General features: G+C 43.8%; 2 protein-coding genes across 3 annotated transcripts; one reads left to right on the forward strand and one right to left on the reverse strand.

Moving 5' to 3' along the window:
• Positions 1-829: 829 nt before the first annotated feature.
• Positions 830-10,343, forward strand: LOC117969036 (STAM-binding protein-like A). 2 transcript variants are annotated; one of them, XM_059008728.1, is made up of 11 exons: positions 830-975; positions 2,405-2,484; positions 3,258-3,476; positions 4,257-4,332; positions 4,605-4,700; positions 5,267-5,624; positions 6,342-6,466; positions 6,829-6,966; positions 7,331-7,443; positions 7,954-8,053; positions 8,823-10,343. In XM_059008728.1, the coding sequence occupies exons 3-11, from the start codon at positions 3,274-3,276 to the stop codon at positions 8,877-8,879; spliced, it is 1,266 nt and encodes a 421-aa protein (XP_058864711.1). In that variant the 5' UTR covers positions 830-975; positions 2,405-2,484; positions 3,258-3,273; the 3' UTR covers positions 8,880-10,343. The 2 variants fall into 2 exon arrangements, with proteins under 2 accessions (XP_058864711.1, XP_058864712.1); XM_059008729.1 differs by having other exon boundaries at positions 3,258-3,467.
• Positions 10,344-12,026: 1,683 nt separating this feature from the next.
• Positions 12,027-18,002, reverse strand: LOC117397907 (actin, alpha skeletal muscle 2). The gene is made up of 9 exons (XM_059008731.1): positions 17,853-18,002; positions 16,487-16,635; positions 15,872-16,000; positions 15,313-15,423; positions 14,229-14,313; positions 13,630-13,791; positions 13,322-13,513; positions 12,932-13,113; positions 12,027-12,243 (listed from the first exon to the last, which is right to left on the reverse strand). Exons 2-9 carry the CDS (start codon positions 16,613-16,615, stop codon positions 12,100-12,102), a joined length of 1,134 nt encoding a protein of 377 aa, XP_058864714.1. The 5' UTR covers positions 16,616-16,635; positions 17,853-18,002; the 3' UTR covers positions 12,027-12,099.
• Between the last annotated feature and the right edge of the window lie 655 nt (positions 18,003-18,657).

An 18,657-nucleotide genomic window follows, 5' to 3' on the forward strand; every position in this document is an offset into this window, starting at 1 on the left:
TACAATGTAAAAAAAAATCAATTGCAAATTACTAAAACACAATGTGAAATAAGTGTATGCAACAAGTAAGGATTACAACCATTTATATCTACAATGACATGGTGGTTGTTGTGCAAGGATCGTGCATCAGCTGAGGGTCCAGTAACGTGGTGCAGAGGTCAGGCGAATACAGTGCAGAGCAGCAGGGGGCAGATCAAGAGATGTACGTGTGCAGTGCTAAGCTGGGTCTGTTAAACTAGCCAGTAGCGTTTAGTTGTGAACCTCTTTTTATTTGTTAATGAGATGCTTGATCGGGTTCTCGTGTGCAGTTAGGGTGGAATAGCTGTGGGTTTATTTAGGGAGGGGGTGTAATACCTGTGTATTGGTTCTGGGGTGTGACCTTTGCTAATAAATATCACAAAAAAATGCCTACCTGTCTTATTTGAAGTTTCGATTTACTTGCATCACTTTAGTGTACATTTTCCGTTACATATTTACATTTGTATAAGCACTTTTAATGTGAAATAAAAGCCCCACTCACACTAAAATATAATAAAAACAGACCAAATCCTTAACTCATAAGTGTAAAGTTACATTTCACACTATACTATAAAATGTTTTTCACAAAAGCGCAGTTTGGACAAACAGATTACCATTCCTTTTATTTTGGATGCACAGGCGGTTAAACAGTGGAGTGATGTAAACATTAAATGCACTGCCGTGTAAAAGTAATACTGAATTTAAATGATGAATCTTGTTAATTGATATTCCATTTTAAAAAATGAACCCACGGGCGATACCTGGGCGCGGTGACGTCATCCCCGACTGATCAGGAGAGGGCGGGGCAGTGTCGGTGACGTAGCAGAAAGAAGGCGGGGCTGCATCAGGAAGTAAATGGCGTTTCTGTTGTTTAAATGTTTCTGCCTCTGAGACATCAAGCGGTCTTATCGATGATTTTGCCGGATATTAATTATCTGTAAATAAGCGGATCATTAGGTAAGATCTATTGGGAGACGGTGAAGTTGAATTTCATACAATTAAACGATGTATTATTATATAAGAAGGCGGTTTATGGTGTGGTAGAAGTTTCTAACCGTTGCTGTGACATTTGAGTAGTTATTATCAATATAACGATATATATATTATATATATATATATATATATATACACACACACCGAGCGTTACTGTGCAGTTTTAAATATACGCTTTGAGTTTTAATTTAGTGTTTTCAGTTGTAGCAAGCCTCGCTTAATCATTTGATACACAATTAATTAGCAGGTGGATTTAAAAAATGTTGTTAATTTATTTATTTACTGGTCTGTTCTCTTTACATAGACATTATTGCCAGTCGTGTTCGTTATTGTTCATATTTTAATATTCAACAACGGAATTCAAACACAAATGTATTATTATTATTATTATTATTATTCGTACTGTTGAACGTTCACGCTATTTTATGCCTACAAGAGCGTTTCACAGGGATCTAAAACGTTGTTTACTTGACTCTATTATTATTATTATTATTATTATTGTTATTATTATTATTATTTAAGTAAAGATGAAAACGAGGCCTGTCGCTCTCGTAGGGCCTGGGGCTGGAGTTATAACCGTGCGGGGGCGAGAGGTCTGAAAGCCGGGTGTTGAAATCGTTGATGTCGGGGAGCTATCCAAGTGTATACACTCTATAAAATTGTTACTTCAATTCTTCAATTGTATAAATTGCCCAACCCTCATAAAAAAATTAACTATATGAATAAAAAAAGTTAACTGTACGTTTGCATTACAATAAAGTTCACGTCATGACCACTAGATGGCACTAGTTACCTGATACACGTTTTCCTTGTTTGAAAATATTCATTATTGATATTGTCATTATTATTAGTTACATACGCTTCATGACACAATGCCTCATTCTAATCTTTAATCGAGGTGTTCCTTCAAAGCGTATGTTTTCTCTTTTTGATGTTGTTTTTTTTGTGTGGTCTATGGAATGTGTTTATTTTTTTGTTTGTTTGTTTTCAAATGAAATGTTGCTGTTCCTTGCTTCCTGCTATCCTGTCACTTCATCCCACGCAGGAGAGTCCTGTGGTTTGACCCACAGCATAGGAAGCAGCAGTTAATTTTCACAAACTTTTATCTTCGGATCCTGCAGGGATAAGCCACCGCTGGGGTTTCACAGCATTTTACAGACACTGGGGAATCACCTTGAATTGCATCAACCACCTAACGGTATATCTGTGGTTTCCCAGGGCTAGCATCTAAAAATAATTGGTTACTCTACAAGGGATTCCTCACGGTCGTGTATATCTGTGGTTACCCAGGGATAGCTTCTAAAAATAAATGGTTACTCTACAAGGGATTCCCTGGGGCTGTAAAACACTTCTGCCTGTGGCTGTTTAATTGTTTTCCTTCTCTGTATTGCAGGAGATTGTGACCAGTTTCCACTCGACCCTCCTTCAGCGCTGCTCTGTATACTGTGCACAGGAGAGTGTACACACAGGCAAGTATACATGTACACAGGGAAGGAGCATGGGGGCAGCAGTGTGGAGTAGTGGTTAGGGCTCTGGATTCTTGACCGGAGGGTCGTGGGTTCAATCCCAGGTGGGGGACACTGCTGCTGTACCCTTGAGCAAGGTAGTTTACCTAGATTGCTCCAGTAAAAACCCAACTGTATAAATGGGGAATTGTATGTAAAAAATAATGTGATATCATGTAACAGTTGTAAGTCGCCCTGGATAAGGGTGTCTGCTAAGAAATAAATAATAATAATACTAATATAATGAAAATATATTGGCATATATTCTATAATATATTTTTAAATCTTCGATATATTGAAATATATTAATCAGTATATTACATTATATTTCTCAACATATTAAAATATATTTTCATGCTGTAAGGGATAACCCAGTCCCTAACACAAGCCTAATTTTAGATATTGCATATTTCTGATATATATGCACTTGCACAAGCATTGACCCAAGCATCACGTTCTGAAATGGTGCATTAATAAAAGGAGAGCTGTCTGACTGCAGGGGGATTATCTCTCGTGGCTGTGCTGGCTCAGTGATTGCAGCCAAGAAAGTCGTTCCACACAGTCTCTGTAAGTCACCTTGGATAAAGGCGTCTGCTAAATAAATAAACATTTCCATTCGCTGAGGAAGCAGGTCTTTTCAAAGAAACGCGGGTTTGCAAGACAAGGTTTGAAACGTTGTAACGCGTGAGAGCGTGCTCAGCGTGTGTTTGAATGCATTCCTGTGTTGACGGTTTCAGGCAGGCGAAGGGGCAGCACCATGCCGGAGTACAGTGATGTGAGTCTGACTCCGGAGGAGCGGGTCCGAGCCCTCACGGAGATGGGAAGCTCTGTGCCAGTCCATGAAGACGTGCCCCCTCGCAGATACTTCCGCTCGGGCATGGAGATCATCCGCATGGCCAACATCTACACCGAGGAGGGGAACACGGAGCACGCCTTCATCCTCTACAACAAGTACATCACGTGAGCAGCCTGTGCAGCCGCGCCACTTCGCTTAGCTTAGCTTACTCACTTTGTGCCTGCAGGGTCAGCACAGGTACATCTCAAGAGTGCAGCACCAATACAGAGAGAGACTGAAGCAAACCACACTCAATAAAAATAACGAAACAACAATAACATCATTGCAAACAATTATTATACATCCAGAAATATATTTAGGACAGCAGTGTGGAGTAGTGGTTAGGGCTCTGGACTCTTGACCGGAGGGTCGTGGGTTCAATCCCAGGTGGGGGACACTGCTGCTGTACCCTTGAGCAAGGTACTTTACCTAGATTGCTCCAGTAAAAACCCAACTGTATAAATGGGTAATTGTATGTAAAAATAATGAGATATCTTGTAATAATTGTAAGTCGCCCTGGATAAGGGCATCTGCTAAGAAATAAATAATATATCTATATATATATATAGATATATATATATTATGCAGCTATGGCCAAAGGTTTTGCATCACTCTAGAATTTTAGGATTGAGACATCATTAAAATATATATATATATATATATATTTATTAATGTCTCAATCCTAAAATTGTAGGGTGATGCAAAACTTTTGGCCAGAGCAGTACAGTCTTTGTTTCTGTGATGTTTAATACGGTAATAGGTCATGTGTTGAGGGGCTCTTTTATTTATTTTATTTTGAGATTAAGTTTTTTTAATAAAAAAAAAAAAAAAAGCAAGATGTTGAAGAGAAATCGAAATAAAGAATCTGTTTTAATCTGTAACTATTTCATTTTTTTTTTATATAGGCTCTTCATTGAAAAGCTTCCCAAACATCGGGATTACAAAACCGCCAACATTCCTGAAAAAAAGGAGACCATGAAGGTAGGAAGCTTTGGAGCCTAAAGCTTGTGACTGGCTGAGAGCGCGTCGGTCACAAGGAGATCCGGCTGGAAGGTTAATGGGAGAAAAGAAGAGTTGGGAACTCCACGAGATAGGAAGCACTACCCCAAAAGCATAGCCTGCAAACATTAAACCCCAGATAAAACCGCTGACTTTGCAGGGATTCAAAAAAAATAAAATAAAAAATAAGTCTAACCCTTATTTGCAAAGAAATGAGCATCAAACTGGATTCTTACTTTTGTCTTGTGAAACAGAAGCTGAAAGAGATTGCGTTCCCTCAGGCTGAGGAGCTGAAGAAAGAGCTGCTGAAGAGATACGTAAAGGAGCACGCGGAGTACCTGGAGAGGAAGGTAGCGGGGCTTGGGGAGAGAGCTTAGCACAGAGCAGGGGCGGCCAAACCCTGGTCCTGGAGAGCCACGGTCCTGCTGCTTTTCTGGGTATCTCAAAATCGTCAGTTTCTTAAGACCTGGAGAAAAACGTTACCAATTTAAGAAAAGGACTGTTTCAACTAAGTAAGTGAGAACACGGGTGGAACGAAAAACAGATGACCCAGCGGCTCTCCAGGAGCAGGGTTGGCCTCCCCTGGCATCGAGGGTAGGGCGGTGCACTGGGACCAGGGTACGAACCACAGCGGGCACAGTTTGTTTCCATGGTAACCCCTCGACTGCCACCCGTCATAATATTTAAGGTGAGGTGATACATTGACTTTTCTTTTGGTTTAACACCTGAAGTGACTGCAGTTGTGCCCGTTGATCACCATCATGATCTCCTGTCAGTTCAAGATGCTTGCGTCCGTGTGCGTTGGAGGGGTTCCCGTGGAAATAAAGCAGCTGAGAACTACGAAATGCTGGCAGTACATACTGGGTGAGATTTAGAGTCATTTTGTTAGCTGTAAAAGCGTGCGTGTGCGTTTCAGAACGCGGAGGCGGCCCAGCTGGCACGGGAGCTGTCCCGTCAGAAGGAGCTGGAGACGGAGAGGCAGCGCGTGGAGGAGCAGCGGCGCAGGCAGCAGGAGCAGGAGCAGTTCAGTGCCTTCGAGGAGATGATCCGCAGGCAGGAGCTGGAGAAGGAGAGGCTGAGGATCCAGCAAGAGTTCAGCACCGCCCCTCCCTCTGAGACCCCCCTCCTCCCCGGAATACAGGGCCCTCCACTGCCCCCCGCTGCAGCCCCCGCCCCGCCTCAGAGCACCGGGGGAACAGCCACACCCCCCCCCGGACCCACGCCCTCCGTCGACCGCTCGCTCAAACCGGGCTCGCTCGTCAGCCCTGGGAGAAGTGAGTTAGTTTGTGTTCTGTATTGTTCTAGGTATGGCATTGTAACAAGCACACTGGCTGGTTCCATACACCCACGCTGATCTTAGACTACATAAGGTAACATTCGGGAGTGCACGGTTATTGCTGATGAGTTGTGGAAGCAACTATAATCACTTTTCATCTTAATTCATCTTCTTAATGATACTTGACAACAGTGAGTAAAGTCAATCAAACGGTATTTATTGAACATTATTCAAGGATTAGCATTCAAAGGTTTTATACACGATTTTTGCAATTATACCTCTGATACCGTCTATTTTAAAAAACAGTTACAAGAATAGCTGCTCAATCTACCTGAACCGGAGGGCAGTGTTTCAGGAACAGGAGCAAAGAATGTCATCATGAGTCTCCCCAATAACCCAAGTGATGGATCTAAGTTCTGTGTGTTTCTATTCTACAGCTAACAGATATCATGCCAAGTCCTCTCCATCACCCCGTGTACTTGAACCTGTGTTCTGTTCCCTCTGCCACATACACAGCCTTGATAAGACCAGTTTTAGCTAGACCAGTGGCTTGTTAACCCTTCAGACACTGCTGGTCAGGTAGCCGAGGAGGCGAGACCAGCCAGGCTTCAGCAGCTCGGTAGCTCAGTTAGGACATTGCTTCCCAGAGTTTATGAGGAGCATGTGAATTGCCTGTGGAGTTTGCTGAGGGTGGTGATGCTGTGTGTCTGTGCAGGTGTGATGGTGGAGGGGCTGCAGCCCCTGGTGGTTCCCCGGGAGCTGTGCAGCAAGTTCCTAAAGCTGGCTGAGGCCAACACTGCCCGGGCCGTGGAGACGTGCGGCATTCTCTGTGGAAAACTGGTGCGCTGGCAAGCTCTCTGTCTCTCTCTGTCTCTCTCTGTCTCCTCTCGCTCTCTCTCTCCTCTCTCCTCTCGCTCTCTCTCTCCTCTCTCCTCTCGCTCTCTCTCTCTTTCTCTCTCTCTCTCTTGCTCTCTCCTCTCTTTTAAAAAAAATAAATAAATAAGGAAGCACACAAATTGGCTTATGGATATTTTCACGCACGTTCAGATGTTTAGAAAGACTTCCAGTCGTAAACGTTTCTCGTTCTTTCAGTCTTTCTGGGCTGAATGGCCTCTCGTTTGTAAACTTTCTTATGTTCTTATTTTCTCAACTCGGCGCTGCGGAGTGTCTAATAGCTGTGTGTGTGTGTGTGTGCGTTTCAGACGCGCAGCGAGTTCACTCTGACCCACGTGATCGTGCCGAAGCAGAGGGGCGGGCCGGATTCCTGCGACACAGAGAACGAGGAGGAACTCTTCATCATCCAGGACCAGCTCAGCCTCATCACTCTGGGCTGGATTCACGTGAGCAGCTTCATTATTCACCTTGTGCTGCGTCTTTAATCAGGACAACAGCATTCGATCACAATGTAAATGTACGAAAGACTACGACCACCACAAAGAAATATTACTTAGCCAGTGCCCTGATAAGCCACGGATGGATTTTGGAGTGTTTTATAACACTGGTGAATCACCTTTGATTGCATCAACCACTGGGGTTATTTTGGGATTATCCAGTTCAGGTGGTCTTGCAGCTGTGTCTTATCCCAGGTTGATCAAATCGAGCCCCCCGTGACGAAGGCTTACCCTAACCCTAACCCTAACCCGAAGGCTTTCCTGCCCTCCCCTCTCATCCCTCGGTTCCAGTCTTGTCTCTTTCCTTCCCCAGACACACCCGACCCAGACCGCCTTCTTGTCCAGCGTGGACATGCACACACACTGCTCCTACCAGATGATGCTGCCCGAGTCCATCGCCATCGTCTGCTCGCCCAAATTCAACGAGTGAGTGTCCCGTCGGTGGAGCTGCAGCCCGGGGACAAAACTGGAGATGTTCCTTTCCTGAACGTTTACACTTTAGGGGTTAAATGCGTTTGACTTCAATGCATTAGGAACCAGTGAATCAATTGGGAACCAATCAGAAAATCCTGCCCCCTTAGCGTGCCTGTTATGCAACATTATAGTTGAAAGGTTGTGTGTAGGGCTCCTCATGTTTTAATACGAGATGCACTCTTGTGCGATTGTGGCTGCTCAAACTGTGCAACTTTCTGTTGTGACAGAGATGCCTTCTAGAATGCATGAACTTCCAAACCACACTTTGAACTGCTATTAAACATATATACATGTTTTTGTTGTATGTTGCATGCATGGGATAAATGTTTATCAGATAACATGTTTATCTAAATGTTTATCAGTTGCTAAGCAGTGACATGTTTAAACTCTAAACTGTGTTACATTATCTAGACATAACCGTTCTATGGAGGTCGATCCATTGCCTGTGTGTCTGTGTTGCAGGACTGGCTACTTCAAACTGACTGAGCACGGTATGGAGGAGATCTCATCCTGCAAACAGAAGAGCTTTCACCCGCACCCCAAGGAGCCCCCACTCTTCACTGTGAGCACCAGTGCTGCATTATACTGTGTGTGTCAGTGTGTGTGTGTGACACTGTCGCTGTGTGCGTGACACTGTGTCAGTGTCAGTCACTGTGTGTCGGTGTGTGTGTGTGTCACTGTGATTTTATGAGTGTTAGTTACCTACAACCATTTTAGTCTGTGGAGTAGTGGTTAGGGCTCTGGACTCTTGACCGGAGGGTCGTGGGTTCAATCCCAGGTAGGGGACACTGCTGCTGTACCCTTGAGCAAGGTACTTTACCTAGATTGCTCCAGTAAAAACCCAACTGTATAAATGGGTAGTTGTATGTAAAAAATAATGTGATATCTTGTAACAATTGTAAGTCGCCCTGGATAAGGGTGTCTGCTAAGAAATAAATAATAATAATAATAATAATAATAATAATAATAATAATAATAATAATAATAATAATAATAATACTAATAATTTTAAAGCAGAACTACTTTTAAATGTGGCATCCATCATCCGTATTCATTTCTGCTAACCTGCCCTTCAGGACACCAGACAAGTGAAATTGCATGAATTAGTTTTCCTGATTTGTCACGTGACCATGAACACCCGTTGCCTCAAACCCATTTGGTTTGAGGACCCACCATCTGGGCAACGAGACCGCCCGTAATGAAATAGGGCAGCTACGAGGGTGAAGAGGGGCGAGGGGGGCCTTGTGTGCTTGCTTATTTTAGGGTCAGATTCAAATCGGACGGTGCAATGCCTGCAGGAGCCAGCCTGAGTTTCATTTGTTTTCATGCAGTCTTGCGGGCACGTCACCATCAGTGACAGCAGTGTGACGGTGATGGACCTGCGATGATCCGGCCCCTCTGTTTCCTGTGAAAATCGCCAAGTAACTTCTGAGAGGTGTTGAGGAGGAGCTGCTTTTGAAAGAGCAGACCCTGTGACAGCAGCCTACAGTAACAGAGCCTCACATTAACAACCATCTTTTTATATAGAATGCCTTCTCCAGTTGTCTTAAAGCACTTTGCATAATTTATCCCGACTAAAGGACAGGATTCCCGTATTTGGATTACTCTGCGCTTTCAACAGAACTCTAGACCATTCTAGCAGTAAAGATAACTCCAGTCAAAACTGCATTCCAGTAAGGGAATGTCACATGCTAATGTTTATATGCCCATTTGTATTTATTTCTCAGTATAAGACACTGAAACTATAATAACCCCGGAAGGTGTTTCTGTGGCTTAGTGCTGAAAGAGTTATCATTGTAATCTCTGTCTCTGCCAGACCCACTTACTCTTCAGCTCTGGCCAAAAGTTTTGCATCACCCTCTGTATAGAATGAACAGATTCTGCTTCATAAAGTTGAATGAAACCTGCTGAATAATGTTCTGTTAACATATTGAATTACACACCAGTGCTTTGGAGTGTTCCCATACAAAAAATATTGACAATTAATTTAATTAATTTAATTAATTTAATTAATTTAATTAATTAATTAATTAATTAATTAATTAATTGACCAATAATGCTGTGCTTCTATTACGGCTTCCGGTAGACTCTTACGATATCATTTTGTAGTTTGAATACATGATGTTAAATAAAATTAAATGTTATTTTGTCTCAATCCTAACATTCTAGGTGATGCAATGCTTTTGGCCAGAGCTGTACAACCATATAGATAGATAGATAGAGAGATAGATAGATAGGTAGATAGATAGATAGACAGAGTGGAAAGATCACACTGTGACAGGACTTGAATGGGATGAAGAAGGCTCTTCAGTCCTGGCAGTTAGGATTCCCCAGACAAGCTGAAAGCCAGTTCACAGCCGGGTAAAGACAGATTTAGAGTAAAAACGATCATTCAGTATTGTAACCGCAGACTAAATTCAGAATGATATAGAAACATCATAAAACAGTAAGAGAAATGTGAAGAAAAAAAAAAAAAACTTAAATGATAGGGTTTTTTGATTTTATTCTTATTATTTTATTATTATTTTAACTTTTGTTTAAAGTTACCCCTTCTAAAGGAATGTTATAGTCTTTATTTTTAAAGGAATGTCTGAGAAGAATGGCGGCACTGTGCATCCACTAGAGGGCAGTAAGGAATTGAGCACAGTGCCTCTCTGCATCCAGCACTACATATCTCATTAAAAATCAACAGAAGAGGTAGACCCGTTCTGGATCCCTGATCTCTCACTGGTGTTGAGGATAATCGGTCAGAAAAACAGACCGTCGCAGAGCCTTTAAAAATGCGTTTGTTGTTTTTCGAAAATCATGATGTTTGCCTGCTTGTTTTGGGAGAATATACTTTGTAAACATTGTGTCAAAGTCTTATTTTTTTTTTTTTTTCTCTTTTAAAATTGGTTTATTTTAAACTTTCTGAGGTATGTTGTTGGAGATCTGCGAAGGTAAATAAGCCAGGGTTATTCACGTTTATCTATTGTGTCTCCTAAACATCACTGGGACGTCTCCACTGATCTTTCAGTTTTCCAATTCAGCCGAAAACTGGGTTCATCAAAGTGGGTTTTGAATCAACAGTGTTTTCAATGGGATAATAGTGTTGCGTTGGTGTGTTTTAAATGACCCACAGTTTTTCTGGCCTAAAAAAAAAAAAAGATAAATGGTATGTTTTCTGTGCATGCTATTTTCTACAGGGACTACCAGTTTTTATCTAAGTTCTAATGTTTAGAATTTCAAAAGTGTTTAACAGAAATAGGCAGGTAAAATACAGACGCTGGCCTTGGTGCTTATACAGTCTTAACTGTACACTGTGAGGATATGTACTTATTCAGAGCCTAGGTCATGTACACATTAGTAATAGTCTCCTCCTCCACACTAATAGTGTAGTCATTATTTTAAAGTGTATTGACAAGCCCTAGTCTTGGCTCACCTTACTGAAGCTAGCATTAGGTGGCCGAAGATTAGTGCTAACAGGGATCTGTGAACCCAGCCACGAGAAACTGAATCTAACACCCCTGCTTATAAGATAGCAGTTTTCTTCAGTCAGAGGTTTTAAGTGCGGGGGCTGTGGGATGCAGTGAAGGCAGATTTCAAGGAACTGGATCCCTGTGTGAAGATTGGTTTCTAATGCAGCTTTCCGAAGCCAGATGCCTGCAGAGCAGGGATGCATAGTGTCCGTCGCAGGGAGAGTGCTAGTCCCTTTCCCCCTCTGTGTGAGTGATGGGGAGAGGAGAGGAATGGGAGTGTCGACACGCCATACCGCTCAGCACTCTGACTCGCAGAGTGATCCACGCAGACAGGTGTCCTGCAGAGAATGCTGCCAGGGGCTGGGCGGGTAGACAGCTGTGCAGCACCCTGTAACCGTGTACCAGTACTGTTCAGCTGTCTTTATCACTGAGTCCCAGGAAAAGTAGATTTGCTGTTCTAAACGCAACATGGGCCTAGGGCACCACAACCATGAAGCTGGAAGCCAAACTAAATAGTTCTGCTCTGTTTAATTAAGTTGAGTAGCTCTGCTCCACCTAGAACACTAAGTATCCCTTCCGATTTTCTATCTAAATGTGCGATTAATCACTTTTTCCTATATAGTTCTGTGCTGACAGATTTTCCACAGCTCCAGTTCTGAAATGCAGTCCAGCTAACGCAACACAAAAATATTACCAAGGTTGATAAATTACTGTAACTTGTAATTGGATTACTTTTTGACAAGTAATCGGATTACTTTTCAGGAACAAATAATGATTTTTGTTACTTTTCAAAAAATGGTGCAGAATCAGCAGACAGCATCTCTGTGAAAATAAGTTTTCCTGAAGCATCTAATTTATTTTTTCCACCCTGACCAGCATTAAAACTCAGATACTGACCACTAAAACTAAACTCCAATGCAAATCTAATACTATATGTATTATCTATGTACTGGATGTACCTGTGAAACAAAAGGTACATCTTAAACCGTTCTCCTTTACCATGAGACTTTCTGTGACAAGCACAATGCCTTTATCGCAGTGCGAATGTAAAGAACTGAATGAAGCAGGCTGGCAGCGTTTACAAGCACGGGACTTTTATTGCAACTGAATAGACAGGTAGATGAACGGTGGAGGATGGAAGGGGCGGGGCTTAGAAGCACTTCCTGTGGACGATGGAGGGGCCTGCCTCGTCGTATTCCTGCTTGGTGATCCACATCTGCTGGAAGGTGGACAGAGAGGCCAGGATGGAGCCACCGATCCAGACTGAGTACTTCCTCTCGGGGGGAGCGATGATCTGCGGGGAGGAGAAAGAGAGGCGTCAGGGAGCTCTGCTTTCAGGACGTTAGACAGCAATTCATTTGCTTTTTAAAGAGTTTGGTCAATGACAGCAGGAGCTTCTTCATGCAGCTCTGCAAGGGAGAGAGAACTTCAATCCTGACCTGAACACCCCCTGTCTGCAGCCCCGGGCTTCTCTCAATCACAGACTGACAATATCAGGGCTGCCTAATATCTGTTGCAAGTCGATTGGGTTAACTTGTAATGCTGTGGTCTGCTAGCTGGCAAATTTTTTTTTCAGGGAATACACTTGGATTGTAAAGGGATCCCAGTGATTTTATTTATTTATTTTTTTCTGTTGTCAGAAAAGCGTGACGGTGTTTGCACAGAGGCCGCTGTTCTTCCAATGGCATCCTCATCCCACTGCAACCCCCTTAGTAGAGAACCCCTCTATTGCCCCTGTGGTGCCTGAGTCAGAGACTTGATTAGTTGCTGAATACAGACCAGTTTCATCAATATTATAACCTCTCTGTCCTTCGCCAGGATAAGTAATCTCTCATGGAGGTGCAAGTGTGTTGTACTATTCCTGGCAGGTATCCCTAGAGTATTTTATATTCCTGAAAACGTATTTAAAACATATATAGAGAAGTGGTGTATTTTGCGTGTGTATTGTGAGGAATGGTTGCTTGTAGAGTGCTTGTTCTCACCTTGATCTTCATGGTGCTGGGTGCCAGGGCAGTGATCTCCTTCTGCATGCGGTCAGCGATACCAGGGTACATGGTGGTACCGCCAGACAGCACGTTGTTGGCGTACAGGTCCTTGCGGATGTCAATGTCGCACTTCATGATGGAGTTGTAGGCGGTCTCATGGATACCAGCGGATTCCATACCTGTTCAACAGGGAAGGGTGGGGGGAGGTGGTTAATTCACAGAGGAATAGAGCAGGGATGCAGCGTAGCTGAGGGACAGAGAGGGAGGGAGGCGGTGTGGTCTAGTGGTTATTGCTGAGGGATTGGGAGGGAGGGAAGCGATGTGGTCTAGCTGTTAGAGCTGTGAGGGCGGGTTGAAGGCTGAAGGGTGAAGGCTGAAGCTGCTCACCAATGAAGGAAGGCTGGAAGAGGGTCTCAGGGCAGCGGAAACGCTCGTTTCCGATGGTGATGACCTGGCCGTCGGGAAGCTCGTAGCTCTTCTCCAGAGAGGAGGAGGAGGCGGCGGTGGCCATCTCATTCTCGAAGTCCAGAGCCACGTAGCACAGCTTCTCCTTGATGTCACGCACAATCTCACGCTCGGCTGAGGGGGAGACACGTTCGCAATGAATTCAACGGACTCAAAAAAAGCCATCTGATTGCAAGTAAATCCACGCCTTTAACGGCCCTAGGGTTAGGTGAGCGTGAGAGCGGACTCACCGGTGGTGACAAAGGAGTAGCCTCTCTCAGTCAGGATCTTCATCAGGTAGTCAGTCAGGTCTCTGCCAGCCAGATCCAAACGCATGATGGCGTGGGGCAGGGCGTACCCCTCATAGATGGGCACGTTGTGGGTCACACCATCTCCAGAGTCCAGCACGATACCTGCAGGGACACACACACACAAGCCAAGTTAGACCACCGTTGCTGGAGAGCTGCACTGCAGCCTGGTGGCACAGGGGATTCAAATCCAGCGCCATCCCCTGAGCTTGGAGGTCCCAGTCTAACCCTGAGAGAGAGTGCTCCTTACATCTGCAACACTGCAGCGAGGTAGGGGGGTTCAAAAACTTGAATCTAAACGGCTCACTTTTGAGGTGTTTTTGTTTACCTTTTGCAGAATATTGTAAACTGCATTATTATTATTATTATTATTATTATTATTATTATTATTATTATTATTATTATTATTATTATAAAAAATGGAGCTGTTAATATCAATTCAATTGTGTTTCTCTTAAAGACTAAATTAGACCCCCTATTGTAGATAGTGACCAGTGCAGGGGGTGGTCAGTCTGATGATCAGTGTGGTCTGGGATACTGACCGGTGGTACGGCCGGAGGCGTAGAGGGACAGCACAGCCTGGATGGCCACGTACATGGCGGGGACGTTGAAGGTCTCAAACATGATCTGGAACAAGAGAAAAAGAGGAGTGTGAACTGGGAGAGAGCGGAAGAGACCATCACCCTGTCAGAATCTATTGTAGATATCTCTAAATGAATTGTAGATATTTCAAAATGAATCGCAGCTATTATATTTGACTGGAAATAATTAATCAATTAAAGTAGTTATTAGCTGGTAGTTTTGTTTGGGAATGTCATAGTCTGTAAATCATGACCTCACAGGAACGGACCTCCTAATTCTACTTGTTTTGGCACAAGTACAAGAAGACGCAGGATTTCAGCTCTGTGGCATTATTATATATATATATATATATATATATATATATATATATATATATATATATGTTGGTGGGCTTGGACTGCCATTGAGATTTGAGGTTCAGGTCTCGGTTTGTAACTTTGTCTAGTTTGGTTCTTTATTGTCGAAGGCACTTATCTGGATTTGGAAGTCATTGGGGTTTGTCAAAATGAAACGGAGTTCATGACAGTAATGCTTGCATTGATTATTGAATTGTATTTTGTTAAGAATTCTGGACCCCAAACGTGATCGTTACAACGTTACACCACGTTGGGAGGTCAGTTGTCATTTTGGGAAGCTGTGCAGCTCTGGCCAAAAGTTTTGCATCACCGAGAATTTTAGGATTGAGACATAATTAATTCATTACAAAATTAAATCGCAAAAGTCTACCAGAAGCCATCATAGTAGTACAGTATTTCATGTTCGATTTCAAAATGTCACGTTTCAATTTGTCAGTTTTTTGTGAAGTATACTACAAAGCAGGGTGTAATTCAGTATGCTAACGTAACATTACTCAGCAGGTTTCATTCGACTTTATGAAGCAAAATTAGTTCATTCTATAGGGTGATGCAAAACTTTTGTCCATAGCTGTAGACTCTGAACTAAATATCACCATTTATAACCTTCTGATTCCAGTATAATGAATATGATTTTTTTTTTTTAAAGCCCATCTGTTCCTCTGGCCCCTGAGGTGGTGTGGTCCCTTACCTGAGTCATCTTCTCCCTGTTGGCCTTGGGGTTGAGGGGGGCCTCAGTGAGCAGGGTGGGGTGCTCCTCAGGGGCCACTCTCAGCTCGTTGTAGAAGGTGTGGTGCCAGATCTAGGGGAGAGAGAGGGGATTAGTAAAGCGAGCTGACCTCCAAACCTCGCAGAGGAGAGTGAAAAAGCACAGGGGTCACGTTATTAAACCAGCATGGGAAGAGAGCACACTATACTGACCGCACACCTTCCACTGGGAAGGCATGGAGGCAGACCCTGCTACTGGTTTGGAGTGAGGGTTTAGAGGGCTGGAGAGTAAGAGAGAGGGGGAGGGAGAGAAAGCAAGAGCTGGGCAGAGAGGGAAGGAAGAAAGGGTGAGGGAGAGAGTGAGCGAGTAAGGGAGAGGGAGGGAGGGGTGAGGACGAGAGTCCAGCTGTACTGACACTGCAGTATTTTGGATTCTGTGTTACTGCAGCTGTTGTACTGATAATGACCTCTCTCACTTGTGCAATGCTTTTGCATCGTGCTGCATTAAGAGAGAGTGCAAGCAGAGACATGGCGATGCCCACCTTCTCCATGTCGTCCCAGTTGGTGATGATGCCGTGTTCAATGGGGTACTTCAGAGTCAGGATACCCCTCTTGCTCTGGGCCTCGTCTCCTACATAGCTGTCCTTCTGACCCATACCCACCATCACACCCTGCGAGAGAGAGAGAGAGAGAGGGTCAGGAACCAGGAGCAACGACCCACAGCAATGCAATCATGTACAAAGTGTACCTGGTGTCTATAGCAATGCTGTATAGAGTATATCTAGTACCTGGTGTTCTGTAGTAATGCTGTATAGAGTTTCTACAGTACCTGGTGTTCTGTAGCAATGCTTTATAGAGTTTCTACAGTACCTGGTGTTCTGTAGTAATGCTGTATAGAGTTTCTACAGTACCTGGTGTTCTGTAGCAATGCTTTATAGAGTTTCTACAGTACCTGGTGTTCTGTAGTAATGCTGTATAGAGTTTCTACAGTACCTGGTGTTCTGTAGTAATGCTGTATAGAGTTTCTACAGTACCTGGTGTTCTGTAGTAATGCTGTATAGAGTTTCTACAGTACCTGGTGTTCTGTAGTAATGCTGTATAGAGTTTCTACAGTACCTGGTGTTCTGTAGCAATGCTGTATAGAGTTTCTACAGTACCTGGTGTCTGGGTCGGCCCACAATGGATGGGAAGACAGCACGGGGAGCGTCATCCCCAGCGAATCCGGCCTTGACCAATCCGGAGCCGTTGTCACACACAAGGGCGGTGGTCTCGTCTTCGTCGCACATGATTGGTCAGGGGGTGTGGTCTGGAGGAGGGGGGAGAGGCAGAGAGAAGAGTTAACTCCTTGAGTGCCAGCAGAAATGAGACACCTCCCACCCCCCACCCCCCCACACACACAGGCTCTGCAATACATCAAGCTGAAAGACAAGCCCATGGATCCTTTAACACAGAGCTGTCAGTTTGCTCATTCACAGGTTAAACTGCTTTCAGCTGTTCTGGCCGACTGCCCCAGCTGTGAGCTTTCTAAATACAGCCCTGGCTTTCTCCACTCTGTCTCTTCCAGCTCAATTTCAAACAAGGCAGCGAGATACAGTAACTCTTCCCCTCCGACTCTATCAGCACTAAAGGGGGGAGACAAATCCAACAGAAACAGCATGCAGATATTCCGTCAAAATCCCATTGCGATCCTAATGCATTACCCTGAAGAAGCCCCAGCTAGCAGAACCATAAGCAGACCACAGCATTAGCAGCCATGGCAACACAATGGATATGAGATACTGCACAGTACAGCGGTCCTGATACAGGAGCACTCTGTCTGGCTGGTACTGCTAGGGTACCGTGGGACTGCAATGGATTACCAGCAGTGTGGACTGTGTGGTCAAACCATTGTGATCCCATTGCTATGTCAAAGTGGGAGAACGTTCCCATTAAGTGTCCATTCTATTAATGACAGCCTCATGCTGTAACATTGTAGCTGCGCTACTGAAAAATGAAACTGTAAAGATAACCATTGTTCTATCAAAAGTCATACATTCCACCAACATAATCCCTATAGCATCACGTCAAACCCCGTTCTGTATCGCCCCAGAAGTAATCATTTTTTCATGATTTTAAACAGAGGCTAAAAAAAAACAAAGTGCTGCCACTCACAAACTGAAGAGAACTGTGTTTCAAAATCAGGTGTTCAAGACAAACACAAGAAACATGGACCCGATTCCCAAAGCTGTCGGATTCATTAACAAAAGAAGAACTTAACTAGCCGTAGACTTTGAAAAATAAATCTTTAAATAACTCAAGAGTTAAAGTTGAACAGAACCCAGTATTTCACAATATATATTTCAACTTAAAAAGATATTTCTCTTCCAATAAAACAGGCATTATCCTATCTCCCCCCTATCCTCTCTATCACAAAGACCTCCAACCCTCTAAGCAAAGTTCATCCAGTCCCAACTCAAAGCACAAGTAGGCAGTCCAGGCAGGCAGTCTTACTCCACAGACACAGCCAGAGAGGCAGGCACTCACCAAGTAGTATCACACGAGAGAGAGAGAGAGAGATGCTTCAACTGGGGCAAAACACAGAGGGCAGGGGTCTTTAAATACCCCCTGGAGCTGGGAGGCAGGGAGGCAGGGAGGCGGGCTCCCACACACCACACAAGCCCCTAAAAAGAGCGACGAGTGCAGCTGTGAGTGCTCCCGAGTCCCAAGTCCTTATAAGGTACCAGGCTGCCTGCCTCTGCCCTTGTGAAGCAGCTACGAAAAGGAGAGGGGGAGAGTTTGAAACACAGGAAAATAAAAGAAGCGTCAACAGCCAGAGACCGACGTGCCTTATAAGTTAAACTTTGGATAGGGGAAGGGGTGATTTTGAAACAAACCCTTTTTGGTCCCAAGGCAGGGGGGGGGGGGGGCGGGGGGGAGTGTTAGACCTTAGAAATATGAGTATCGTCGACGGTGGGACTTTGAAACTTTTTAATGTATTAAAATTCGGATTTTAAAAAACACAGGTTTTATTTACCCACATTCTGTACAAATAAGGGCATTTGTCTTTGTCTAAACTTTGCAGAGGGTGTAGATCTCACACTCAGAATGTCAATGTTAAGACAGTCTCAACTTTCAAACCACAACACATTATTATATGAGCTTTTTGTCTGTTGCTAGTTTGATTTAATGACTTCTAATGCATGTACAAGTGTTTGGTGGCTACCTACCTCTAACTGAGAATGCGTCTCTCTTGCACTCTTTGCTTTGCAGGACACAGCAAAGACTGAACGTGAAAATAAGGCATAGGAACAGATATTACAACATGGAGAAATTACTTATCCTGGCGATA

Source organism: Acipenser ruthenus, chromosome 37, assembly GCF_902713425.1.
Source record: "Acipenser ruthenus chromosome 37, fAciRut3.2 maternal haplotype, whole genome shotgun sequence".
Lineage (NCBI taxonomy): Eukaryota > Metazoa > Chordata > Actinopteri > Acipenseriformes > Acipenseridae > Acipenser > Acipenser ruthenus.